At 33.5% G+C, this 12,512-nt stretch overlaps 5 protein-coding genes and 1 non-coding gene across 6 annotated transcripts in view; 5 read left to right on the top strand and 1 right to left on the bottom strand.

Moving 5' to 3' along the window:
• Positions 1 to 284, top strand: part of RO3G_15957 (uncharacterized protein) — a gene marked incomplete at both ends in the record, with an annotated part of 1,335 nt that extends 1,051 nt beyond the window's left edge. Inside the window, 2 exons of the mRNA XM_067670541.1 lie at positions 23 to 133; positions 226 to 284. Of these exons, the coding sequence (XP_067526642.1) occupies positions 23 to 133; positions 226 to 284 (170 nt within the window). The remainder of the gene's footprint in view (positions 1 to 22; positions 134 to 225) is intronic.
• Positions 285 to 1,845: 1,561 nt separating this feature from the next.
• Positions 1,846 to 2,513, bottom strand: RO3G_15956 (uncharacterized protein; the record flags this gene model as incomplete). Its single annotated transcript, XM_067670540.1, has 2 exons — positions 1,846 to 1,908; positions 2,022 to 2,513. The coding sequence occupies 2 exons, from the start codon at positions 2,511 to 2,513 to the stop codon at positions 1,846 to 1,848; spliced, it is 555 nt and encodes a 184-aa protein (XP_067526641.1).
• Positions 2,514 to 3,973: 1,460 nt separating this feature from the next.
• Positions 3,974 to 4,049, top strand: RO3G_19205. The gene has a single exon. It is a non-coding gene; the product is annotated as a tRNA-Ala (tRNA).
• Positions 4,050 to 4,363: 314 nt separating this feature from the next.
• On the top strand, positions 4,364 to 4,858 carry RO3G_15955 (uncharacterized protein; the record flags this gene model as incomplete). Its single annotated transcript, XM_067670539.1, has 4 exons — positions 4,364 to 4,366; positions 4,475 to 4,485; positions 4,524 to 4,722; positions 4,817 to 4,858. The coding sequence occupies 4 exons, from the start codon at positions 4,364 to 4,366 to the stop codon at positions 4,856 to 4,858; spliced, it is 255 nt and encodes an 84-aa protein (XP_067526640.1).
• A 407-nt stretch (positions 4,859 to 5,265) lies between these two features.
• On the top strand, positions 5,266 to 6,987 carry RO3G_15954 (uncharacterized protein; the record flags this gene model as incomplete). The annotated part of the gene is made up of 1 exon (XM_067670538.1): positions 5,266 to 6,987. One exon carries the CDS (start codon positions 5,266 to 5,268, stop codon positions 6,985 to 6,987), a length of 1,722 nt encoding a protein of 573 aa, XP_067526639.1.
• A 2,005-nt stretch (positions 6,988 to 8,992) lies between these two features.
• RO3G_15953 (uncharacterized protein) lies at positions 8,993 to 11,409 on the top strand (the record flags this gene model as incomplete). The annotated part of the gene is made up of 10 exons (XM_067670537.1): positions 8,993 to 9,108; positions 9,161 to 9,302; positions 9,356 to 9,574; positions 9,649 to 9,778; positions 9,830 to 9,905; positions 9,957 to 10,095; positions 10,142 to 10,359; positions 10,455 to 10,824; positions 10,881 to 11,111; positions 11,164 to 11,409. 10 exons carry the CDS (start codon positions 8,993 to 8,995, stop codon positions 11,407 to 11,409), a joined length of 1,887 nt encoding a protein of 628 aa, XP_067526638.1.
• Between the last annotated feature and the right edge of the window lie 1,103 nt (positions 11,410 to 12,512).

The following is a 12,512-nucleotide window of genomic DNA, read 5'->3' as shown; positions in this document are numbered from 1 at the left end:
ATGCACCTGCCACTCAAAAGAGCTGACGTGGGTGTTGCTATGGGTCAAGCTGGCACCGAGATTACTAAACAAGCAGCCGATATCGTTTTGGTAGATGATAATTTCTCGACCATTGTTGAAGCTGTTGAGGAAGGTAGACATGTTTTTGATAATATTCTAAAATTCATAGATTATCTTTTGAGTTGTACTGGCGCAGAAATATTTTTGATGCTTATTTGTACATAGCTAATATCGAAGTACCATTAACTGTTATGATGATCTTGTGGGCAAACATCATTGGTTAAAAAAAAAAAAAAAAAAAAAAAAAAAAAAAAAAAAGAACAAAAAGTAGGACCAAAAGATTAACGTTTTCTGTATAACAGCTGATATTCCTCCTGCCATGGCTTTGGGCGTGGAGCCAAATGAAAAGGATCTGATGTCTAGACCACCCCGTAACCCAAAGATGGGTGTGTTGACAAAAGTAACTTGGCTCATGATATTTTCAAACTCAATGTTGATTGCTTTATTCGCTTTGGGAACATATTTAATTAGTTTGAATGTATTAAAGATGCCTTTATCGGTATCTCAGTCAATGGTAGAGTAAAGCAACAATTCTTATTCAAATTATTTTAATTTTCTCTTTAGACTTTTACAACACTGACAACATTACAACTTGTTCATTCTTTTAATGTTCGAAGCGTACATCAATCTATATTTAAAACAGGAATAACTCAAAACAGGTGGATGATGCTTGCCTTCTTCATTTCGTTTGGTTTAATGATCATTGGTATTTATGCCCCAGGTAAACTATGACTACGCCTTTTGAACGTCTTTAATGTTTTATATATAAAAAGGTATATCTCATTGGTTGGAACTAACTCAAGTTGGTTGGCAATCTTGGGTGATAACTGTTGCTTGTGTAATTTTCCTTATAGGAATCGTAGAAGCAGAAAAATGGATCATCAGAATCACTTCAGGGCGATTTTAATTGTTATTTATGTAATAAAATATGTCTCGATTAATACAAAGTGGTCCCTTTTTCTATATTTACTATGTGTCACAGTCTTTTGCTTATATAGCCGCTACCTTGATATACCGAGTTTTATGCATCCTAAAATCTAATGGGGATAGTTTAGCATATTGTAATAACGAAAACATTTTATGAGTATGACAGCGCTGACATTATATTGGCATATGTGGTGATCCACATAGCCAGTCGACGGCACAGGTAAGCAGCATCAAAGAACAGAAGGAGCCAAGGGACAGGCCATCAGGTAAAAACGAAAAGTATTGCCAAGACCACAGGAGCAGGGGAGCAGACTTGCCTGGGATCCAACCCATGCGCCACCTAATAAGAGGAGACCGATCAGCACGGGAGGCAGGCAAGTACAGGATAGAGTCCACCCGGAGAACAGGCTGACAAGCGCGAATCAGAACCTGAGAGATGGACCGTAAGAAGCTTTGGAACTGGTCTTGACGATACCTTTGAAGCCAAGAAGCAAGACGAGAAGTAGAAAGAGCAGCATCCGAAGGGTAATCTAGTACAATTTTCCGCTTACAGAGCTGTATCAACAGTGACGAGAGCAAGCAGTCATCAGGAAGGCCATCAAGCGAAGACAACACTTGAGGAGCACAAGGTATCAGCTCGAAAAGTCATTGACAGTAAGTTGGTGATGCGACGAAGGACCACAGTCGAGGTAGTTCAGTGACCATCGAGAAGTGTCGTATTTACCTCATTAAATACCTATTATTCGTATGATATTACTCAGATCTTATATAAGAAATAACAAGTACCGAATACGTAATACCACTTATTACATATTCTCAAGACTCACTTTACAATATTAACCACATACAATATTTATATTATTCAAGCTCAATACTAAAATTGATCTTGAACTCTCTTTGGTCCCGGAATAATTCCTTTTCCTATATAAAAGCGTAATTTGATTAACTGGGTTCTCTCTCTCGCCTTGAAATCTAATAAATAGGTTACATAGAGACTCATTCACTAGTTTTCAAGTACTATTTTCCTTTCTCACTTTATTATCTGCAAATATCTCAACAAGCATTCGAAGACACCGGTCTTGAACTCGGTCGATCTCTTCACCGACCTTTCTTGTAAGTCGAGCAACAACAAGGCCATACTCGAGTTTAGGACGGATAAAAGCAGCAAAGAGTCGAGAAGAAAGAAGCAGAGGAAAGACTTGACGACTAAGGCCCATCGAATGGAGTTGAGCCATAGCAGCCAAGGTACTTGTTGAACGATGCTTGATCAAAGCAGAGACCGAGATTTCTTGATCATTGAAAGGGACACCCAGATAAGTGAACTCATCAGCAGTGGAAAGATCTTGTCCATATAGAGACATTTGAACAAAACGACTAGAAGTGGCAACAGGCGAGTTGAGGACAGCACACTTTAGAGGGCTCCACTTGTAACCAAGAGTCAAGGAGTGGATCTGTGCTAGGTCCAGCATATGCCGAACTTCGCGAGCAGACCCTGTTGCAGAACAGAGTCTGATCATAGCGGACATTGAATAATCACAACTAAAAGAAGTATATAAAATTGATAAAAGATAATAATTTAAATCTTTATTAAATAAAATATATTCTTCTTTTTTTTTTATATAAAACTATCACTATTAGATTCATTCTATAAAGTAAACATGAATACTAAATAAGTCATGATCTTTACTATTCATCATTTCTGTAAATGAATAATAATGGATCAGGTACCTAGTCAACTTTGATCTGACTGGAGGTATTTCATATAAATATATCTTTCCTCTCAATGAAGACGGGACAACTCTCCCAGATCAGTTAAAGAACAATAAGATCTATAAAATAACGAATTACAATTTTCCATAATCGATTCAGTGATCATTCTTTAATCAAACATGTCAATGATTGGATCTACGCTCATAACTACTCATTTATCCGCCAACTAATAGAAAAATATAAATAGTAGACGTTGTAATGATTCCTTTTTAACAATGAAGATTGTCTTAAAGTTCAGTCTCAAAAAGTATTCTTTTGGTTTTGTTGTTATTTTGATAATTACCTTACCAGAACATAACACACGTAACCCTTATCTATTTGTCATTAGTTATATCATACTCATTAATTATTAATCCACGACATGAAATATTATCCGTGTATGAAAAGTATAAATAGAGTATCATTTTCTTATTAAATAAAACAATCTATTTATCGAGTCTTGTCCTCTCTTGTTCCTTTTACCCTTTTGAATAAATCAGCAACAACAAGATCATAATTAAAATAAAATAAAATATAAGTTTATTTAAATAAGATCATACAATCAATTCCAATTAAACATGTTCTTTTAGAATATGTATTGTATTCATGAGAGTTCTTTGATAAGAAGAAGTATCAACTAAAATAACCAAATCCAATCCAATGTCAGGAATATTGCTAATCTTTCACATAATTGAAATAACGCGTAAAATAACGTTATTCAAATCAGTGAGGAATCCCCAGAATAAAAGATAATCTATGACAGACATACAAAAGAACAAATGAAAAGTTTTCATAATCATAATTATAGATAACACTTGCTAAAGTACCTGAATATTAGAAGAACGATAACAATAGAAGATATCAAGCCACTCACTCAATAAGATATAAATACCTGCCTTCAATTAGAATAATTTTTACTTTAACTTAAACTGAAATAAAGATCAGTCTCAAAAAGTACTCAAACTGTTTCTCGATCTTTGTCTCTACCTTTTTCTTTATTACTTTTACCATTATACAACAATTTTTTCTGCACCTAAATCTTTCTTCATAATTCGAAAATGACCAAACTGCGAGAGTTAATTTTTTTCATTTATTCAAGGACATGCAAAACGCTGATTTTCTGATATCGCAAACGACTGACAATATTGAAAATCATTAATTATTTGCAGTGATTTGTAGTGGAAGTCACGTGATTAAAGCAGGAGGCATTTTATATTCAAGATCAAAGCTTAAAAAGGGTCTTGTGGTGTAATGGTTAAACACTGCATTTGGGCAATCTATTTGTATTCCGAGTTCGAATCTCGGCAAGACCGTTGTATTTTTCTACTTTTGATTGTTGTTATCTCTTCTATTCCGCTTTTGGTATTACCGTATGTTTGGATGATGTTACAGAGATTACAATTGTCAGCCGCAGCATAGTCTCAGTATATCGGCAGTACTTTCAATATTAATATTATAACAATATATAACAAACATCTCCTCCACAGCAAATGTAGAATAGTATAAATAGACATTATCTTCATTAAATAAAAATAATCTATCTTTTACTACTTAAGTTATCTGTACTTTTGTTAATTACTATAAAAAGACTATTCATAATCAAACACGACATTGTCGGAAATCAAACATGGTTTAAAGCTCAGGGACTGCGCCATTCAACTTGTTTTTATCGAAAAGTCTTTTCCCAAAACCATACTATAGGGGATGATGCATTGTTTATATATTTTTAACTTAATAGTACAACAGGAAGTAAAAGGCATAGTTCATGTCTGTGATAAAAAAAATAGATCTTGGAATGTCAAAAAAGCATCTGCACAAAGTAATCAGGGTGTTGATATTGACCCTGAGCTCCATTTTGATAATCTTGAATCAGACAAGACTTATCTGTTCAATTTGGATACTGAATGTTTTTCAATTGAATTTGATGAAACAGATACAGCATATAAGAGGATATTACAACAGAGAGAAATAATTAAACAAAGGAGAGTAGAATATGAGACAAAAACCAAATAGCTGACGTATTCTGGACTCTAAAGTGAATGAAAATGAAATATAAAAAAATAAATTTTATCTTGAAAAGTGTATTATGAGCGTTAATTTATTGAATGGCTTTGGTATTTGATATATTTTTGATCGTTAGCTAGACTTAGTTTGCTTACTTTTTATCAGTTGCCTCGAATAATTTGGTTTCGAGTTTAAAAAGGTGATTTATGTAAAAAGATTATAGCAAGAGTTATATAGTTTTTATCTCATAGCTTTATACAAAGTATATATCAATACATAAAATACCACATATATAAATTCAAATACTAATAAATCAAGTATACATTTATATAGCGTATATTAAAAGATATATAGTATGTATTAAATCACCATATACTTGCTTTTCAATCAGATTTGATCATCAAGAACCCAAGTACTGCTGCAAATGTTTATTTTTTTTCTTTCTGCATGAATCAATTCATACTCCTTTAATCGGACTTTGGTTTTAGTTACGGTTCCTTTTTTTTTTTGCTTTACTCAATCGACATGGTCAAGATTAACCAACTTCCTCAAGAGATACTAGAGATAGTCTTTCAAAACCTTAAGAAAAGTGAAGCTCTAAAATGTAGACTAGTATGTTTTAGGTGGTATTCTCTCGGTACACAATATTCATTTGATGAACTTCTGATTGCAGACGATCACCATCTTGAAAGCTTTTTGAATTTACTTTTAGAAACGACAGCTTATCGACTTAGCAGTATGGGTAAATTTGTCAAGACCATTGTCATTGGTATCGACAGACTCAGTGAGAAAACGCATTTTTCATTCTCCTTATTTGAACAGTTGGTCAAGTGTTGTCCATATGTAGAAAGGTTTGATGCAGAAGAAGATGAGCTCTCAAATTATATGCTTCGGATTAGTGATGAAATTAAGTGGAAACATCTCAAAGAACTCCCACCCGATTGCAACTCGTTTGAACACAACATGAAATATAGCAAATGTCTTGTGAAATTGACTACAGGATTAGGTCATCAGAACGACTTTAACTTCTTATCGTTCTTTCGCTCCCTCGAGTATCTTTGCTTACCTCCATCTTTACCTTTGACAACCATGGAAGAGCTTGGGATTGTACTCAGCAGCTGTCCCAAGTTGACAAGTCTCAATGCATCCTTCAACATCAAAGAGGAGAAAAAAGAGTCACTTTGCATTTACCCATACTTAAAACAGTTGACGATTCAAAACTACAGTATGAGATTACCGGAAGGATTTATTGATTGTATCTCTGATAGACTTATTTATCTTTCTGAGTTACATCTCATCATGCATCGTTTGTCTGCCAATCATTCGCTACAAGACGAAGCTTATGATAGGCTTGTCCATTATGCTTTGATGCAAACTCGTAAAAAGTTTAGCCTTCGTTTGACCATCAAAAATGGAGGGGATGATGTGATGAGGAAATACAATCAGGATGGCAATTATCTCAATCAACTCATATACCACTACTTGAGATGCATGCTTACACCGCAGTTTGCAGAAAGCCAATGCTATGAAATATACAACGTACTAACAATCAGACGAGGATTTAAAGGATATCTTGATTTTAATACTACCTGGCAAAGATTAGACACGAATCTGCTTGTTTGTAAACTTTACTTGATCTGGCCCTCTGGTAACAGCCTATTTACGCATCTGGAGCATGTAGCATCAAACATTCATGAATTGATTTTGAATGGAGGAATATTATCCGATTCATTATTACAACATGATCTTGGTATATTCATGGCACAATACCAGGGGCTTCAAAAAGTGACACTGACAGATTATGTCTTGCAGTCTTTTCAGGTTCCAACATTAAAATCTGTTGAACAAATCCTGGTCTCTCATTCTTATGTCAGACCTAAATTCTTCCAGGACTTGGCTAACTGCTGTACCAATTTAAGGTCTCTTTCTTTGAAAGACAATACTTACGTAGCTAATGTTGGTGATGTCCCTTCATCTTCTATTCAGTATTACTTTGTTGAAGCCAATTTATACAACTTGTCCTTAGAAAGGCTCGAGATTGTTATGCCACAAAGCAAATCTCTCTTACTTGTAGAGACTAAAACTGGATCCACTTGTTATAGACTAGAGCCAAAACGCAAACCAAGACAACTTTCGTGTAAAGAAAGAATTGAAGTTTGCAAGACGAGTAAAGACAGTCGACTGATTATAAATTGTTGTAAACTTCAAATACTCATATTAAATGGTACTGAATTTCATGTTTTTTAATTATTGAAATACAATTCATCCTTTGTTTTAAATAAATTATGTATTCTTTAAAAACAAAAGCAAGCACCTTTCTTTGTATACTTGACAGCAAAAAAAAAAAAAAGAAGAGAGAATTCGTGAATTACTACCCAACAAGGCTTCTTTTTTTACTAAAATTACAATCCTTGCTTTTCTTGCGTAAAGTATATTAGCAAGCTTTAGTGACTGAGCAATCACAAAAAGGATTAAAGATTGTTCTTCAAGTACTCAGTATAAAGCAAGCAAGAGAATATGTGCTTGCCTGTTTTACATGATATCTAGTTTGTACACGACATACATTTGGCACTGTCAAAGTCTTAATAGCGAATCATCTGAAGCACTTTTTTTTTTTTTTTTTTTTTTTTGCAATTGACAACAGTTACTAGCACAAGACAGTTTGCCAAGAGGATTAAAGTCAGTTTGGTCAATGATAAGCAAGAAGCGCTTTTTGGCGTACTTTGTATTTGAACGGTTCGTCAAGTGTTGTTGGTGAGTTGAAGTGGTTAAATCCTGAAAAGAACAGCTTCCTATCCATATATTCATAAGTAACAATGAAATCAAGTGAAATCATCAAGATATTTGAAGGTACTGAAATCTCTTTGCAACATTATGTGAAATATAGCGAATGCCTTTTGGAATTAAAAATTAGGTTTAATCTTTTTAAAAAAAAATAGATGAGCTTCTCATCGTCCGTTCGATCCTTGGCATGTCTCTGTATCTCTTTGTACTTTCATGACAAGTACACAAGAATATCAGTTTATACCCAACACTTGTCTGAAACTATTTGATTTTAGCATACTTTTTACTCCAAACAAACAACAGTGTACTCTTACACTAAAGCTTCTTTAAAGAATTTCATTACAAGATGAGGCCTACAACTGACTAGTCGATCTTTCGTTGATGCGGCCTGAAAAGGGATTTTGTACGTGATTACATATCAATGAGGATAGCTTTGAACTGCTGTGTGAAGAACGGAGCAGATTTGGTTAGCTAATTGAGACCATATGATATCATTTGAATTGCGCTTTTGCAGGAAATAATTGTCGAAATGTGTTGAAAACTAATCACCCACAAAATGGAATCTGTGAATATGTACAGTGTGATGGTTTGTGGGAAAAACAAGATGAGAAAACGGTGATACATAAAGTCAATCAATTGGTATGTGTAAAGATGAGAAATAAACATGTTTAAGTCATGCTGCAGTATACATTGATGGGCTATGTCTAATTCATGACATAAATATTGTTTCATCAAAAAGGAGATCTTGAATCATTAGTATCATTATGTCGCAGACTTAAGGAGTTAGCACTGGTTGGATATATACTGGAATCTCTAAGGAACTATTGCGAATCGATTGAAAATGTCAACCTATCGTGTTCTTTTATCGATCAAGTTCTGTCCCAAATTGAAACTTCTTTACTTGGAAATAAATTTCTATTGTGATATACAAGATAAAGTTCCATTCTGCTTTAAACGATTCATCCTGATAGGGCTGTAGTATTGGAGAAGTTTGACGACTGTTATAACAAAATATGGACTTGGCGTGTCGAGACAGATGACAGATCTTATTTTAGACAAACCAACGCATGTGGACATTGGTAGTGGTTACGAGCTGAATGAAAGTAATTACTTACTTTTAGTTGTTATGAACTTCAAGTACTCAAGTTGAATGGCGTCGACTTTTATATTTCTGGACAAAATAAACATAAAACATGACGAAATAATTGGTCACTGCATATAATATTCAACTCCTTTAATTCATCGTTGAGTAATAGTTGAGAACATTACACTTGTTTCTGAAAAAGTTGTTTAAAGGTCAAAGGAGTTTATTTGTTGAAGAAAAAAAAAAAAAAAAAAAAAAAAAAAAAAAAAAACTTGGCCTTTTTCTTTTTTTTTTTTGCTCTCCTATTTTTTTAGTGCACATGTTTTTGTTTTATAAACAAATCCTTCTTCCCCTTTTCTCTTTTTGTTTTCTTTCATCTTTATTATGTCTATTGAATATGAATGGGTTGAAGTATCAAATCCTAATCTTTCTTGCCCTTTTTATGCAAATCAAGTAACAGGTGAATGTAGTTGGTCAAGGCCAATGGATGAATCGAGAATGTAAATAGCAATAAAAAGAAAAAAGAAGTGTTTGATAATAAATTATGAATAGATTACCAACTAATCCAGAAGGTGACTGGTGGGAATTGTGGGATGAAAAGAATAATTTGCCTTATTATTACCATACACGTGCAAATATCTCTAATTGGGTTCGGCCCACTGACGCAAATATAATTTCTCTTGTCAAAATTCAAGTAGGTTTTTTTTTTTTATTTACTTTATTTTATTTTACTTATCTAATAATTAGCCCTCAAAAGAATTTTCAAGTCAAATGTCTTTGTTGATTAAAAGGCCTTCTATAACAAATAATAACACAATGAAAAGAAATAGTCGATCGCTTGATTTATCAGAAATAACCATAGTTGATACACCAAAGAGACAACACCAAAGATCAACATCTGATAGCATAGCCAATGATATAATGAATCAAGTACCAAAGAACGAAGATGGCCCTAGAAAACAAAGTGTTTGTTCTGCAAAGGTTCCGTTTGTTTTTCTTTCACTCCTCATTTTATTGACACTCCGAATTACCTTTTATAGGAACCAGTGGTCTCTAGAGGATCTTATTTACCATTATTTAAAACAGGTCCTTTTAAAAATTTAGTTACACGTTCTGGTTCACCAACAAGTCGATATTCGATGGCCATCAGCTCACCTATAAATAATCCAGGTACGCATGCCAGTGATATTATGATTATTTGGAAGCTAATTTGATTAATAGAGGCTGCTATTGCTATGCATCCAATTTTAAATAATCAACATTCACCACCTGCTACTCCTGTGGCCACCTTGAGAAAGTAAGCAAACAACAGAGGCCACAAAATTAAAGAGAGCTTATAGAATAATAGGCCTGCTTTACCTGTAGGATTACAACAAGAAATTAATCGATTTGCTATTGATGGATTTGCTAAAAGATTCTTTGCTACTCATAAAAGAGGTTTATTCAGAAGAAGAGTGCCAATGAATGAAATGTTGAAGTGGACAAAAGTAAATAGAGTGACATGACTTATGTAATTTCTCACAGACTCAATAGGAATCATTACGTCAACCGTTGATTATGATGAATAAAGAGCTATACAAAGACGCACTAAAATGCTTTAAATTAATACAAATCATCATGGGCGACAAATCAAAGTCCAGAAATGAAACAGAAGACATACAAACCATCTTGACTTGTGGTATTACAAAGGGACAAATGAGAGATGAAATTTATGTACAATTATGTAAACAACTCCATGAAAATCCAAATGTGTAAGAAATAGATATAAAAAAACCCCCCATAAAATTGACAGACAGATTGATAGATCCAGTGTTTATAAAGGTTGGGAACTATTGTGTATTGTCAGTGTCACCTTTCCTCCATCCAAAAATCTAGAAAACTATTTAACAGATTTTGTTGAACAACATCATGATTCACAGGATCATAAAATATCCACAATGAGTAGACACGTTTCAAATAAGCTAAAGAGGATATGTAAACGAGGCGCAAAAGGAAAAGTATTAACAGCTGCAGAGATTGCTCGTGCAAAGGAGGCACCTTTTAAACCTTCTGTATTTGGTGAATCATTAGAACTCATCATGGAATTACAAACAGATCCAACCATTCAAATACCCATGATTGTCCCCTTCTTGACAAACACTGTAAGAGAAACAAACGGTCAATCCTCTGAAGGTATCTTTCGTGTGCCTGGTGATGCAGACGCAGTCACTGATTTGGTAAATCAAAATAACAAACATATTTTGTTTGTAACTCATCCTATTGTAATCTATAGCGAGTTCGTATTGAAAATGGAAATTATGATGCAGAAGGCATAACAGACCCTAATGTGCCAGCCTCTTTATTGAAATATTGGTTAAGAGACTTGTCAGATCCCATCATTAGTTCAGAAGATTATTATGATTGTATCAAGTATGCTGAGGATGCAGAAATGGCTATTGCTATCATCAATCGACTACCAGATACCAATAGGCGAATCGCTTTATTTATTATTAATTTCTTGCAGGTAGCATTCATATAAAGCTACTGTTGCTCGCATGCTCACATTACTTGTACAGGAATTTACAGATCCAGAGATTATTTCACATACTTTAATGAACGTCAACAATCTAGCCATGGTATTTGCACCCAACTTTTTACGTTGTCCAGCTGAAAGCTTAACTACTGTATTTGAAAACTCTAAATATGAGCAAGCTTTCTTGAGGACACTCATCAATGAAATACAAGTAAATCCTTCTCTTTGTGCTTATGAACCTGATCCTACTAAAGTCATTGGATATCAACGAACGACCTGTCAACAATAAAAAAAATTGATTGCTTTGTTTCTTTTTTTCATTATTATCGCAAGAACATTCCTCAGTTTCATTTTGCGATTCTTTACCTTTATTTGCTTTTGTTCGACTACAGAAACACATCTGTAATTCCGTACAGGTTTCATTGGTATTTTTCACAAGAAAAAAAAAAAATCTATTCTGGAATTCAAATGTACGTGTTTTTTTTATGATTTGAAATGGTCAAAAGAGAAGAAATAGAATAATGATAGCATGCATTAATCAAGTCTATAAAGTGACTGTAGTTTCTAGTGAAATTATTGAAAATGCCAAAATGCTTTTAAAAGTAAGTAACTTTGACTAATATTAGCAGAGTATTGATATCAAATCAAAGGGACATTAAAGCAAGTTATAGGGCAATATCATTTCTGTCAGGAAACAGCTTAAAAAGAGCTTTTGAAATTGGGAGGAAAAAGATATAAATATTTATGTCTGAACTGCATTGAGAACTATACCATCAATTCAAATGCTTACTGTGTTGTAAATAAAGTATCATGTCTACAGAGGTCAGTTGCTCATGTATAAAGTTGAGTCATTTTCCGAGGAATCTTGTTGTATTCATTTCTTGGCAAATCTTCTTATGGCCCTTGCTCCTAGCTTGTGTTTTCGCTGCAATAATAGAGATGACTTTTGTGGAAATAAGCGCCCTATCCATTTATAAAAAAAAGGAAATAACCACAGCTGATTGCTATTGCTGATTCCTATGATAGACATAGTTTTAATATATTGAAAGCGAACGATAGGATATGTGCTTACAGAAAAGTATAAAGTGCCTTTTTTTATGCGTTTAACTACATGCCTATAAAAATATTAGATGAATTAATATATTAAAGCTTGAAAAATTTGTTCATAAATGTAATTCTTATCAAGCTCTTTTTGTAATCCTGTCAAGGAATAAAGAGGTTTGATGACTCTAAAGATTAAAACAGTAATAGTATGAATGTGATAAAGTAACCTCTTTTAATAATATAAACGATGTTATTCTGTAGGATCTTATACATTAATTATTTCACAAAGTAAAAAATTGATATATTATCTAAACTGGCTTCATTAAATCAATGATTTGATTTTACTAC

The sequence above is a fragment of the Rhizopus delemar genome, genomic scaffold (genome assembly GCF_000149305.1).
Source record: "Rhizopus delemar RA 99-880 supercont3.18 genomic scaffold, whole genome shotgun sequence".
In the NCBI taxonomy this organism is placed as follows: Eukaryota; Fungi; Mucoromycota; class Mucoromycetes; order Mucorales; family Rhizopodaceae; genus Rhizopus; species Rhizopus delemar.
The sequence above is the reverse complement of the archived record's forward strand: the minus strand, read 5'-3'. Positions and strand labels throughout refer to the sequence as shown.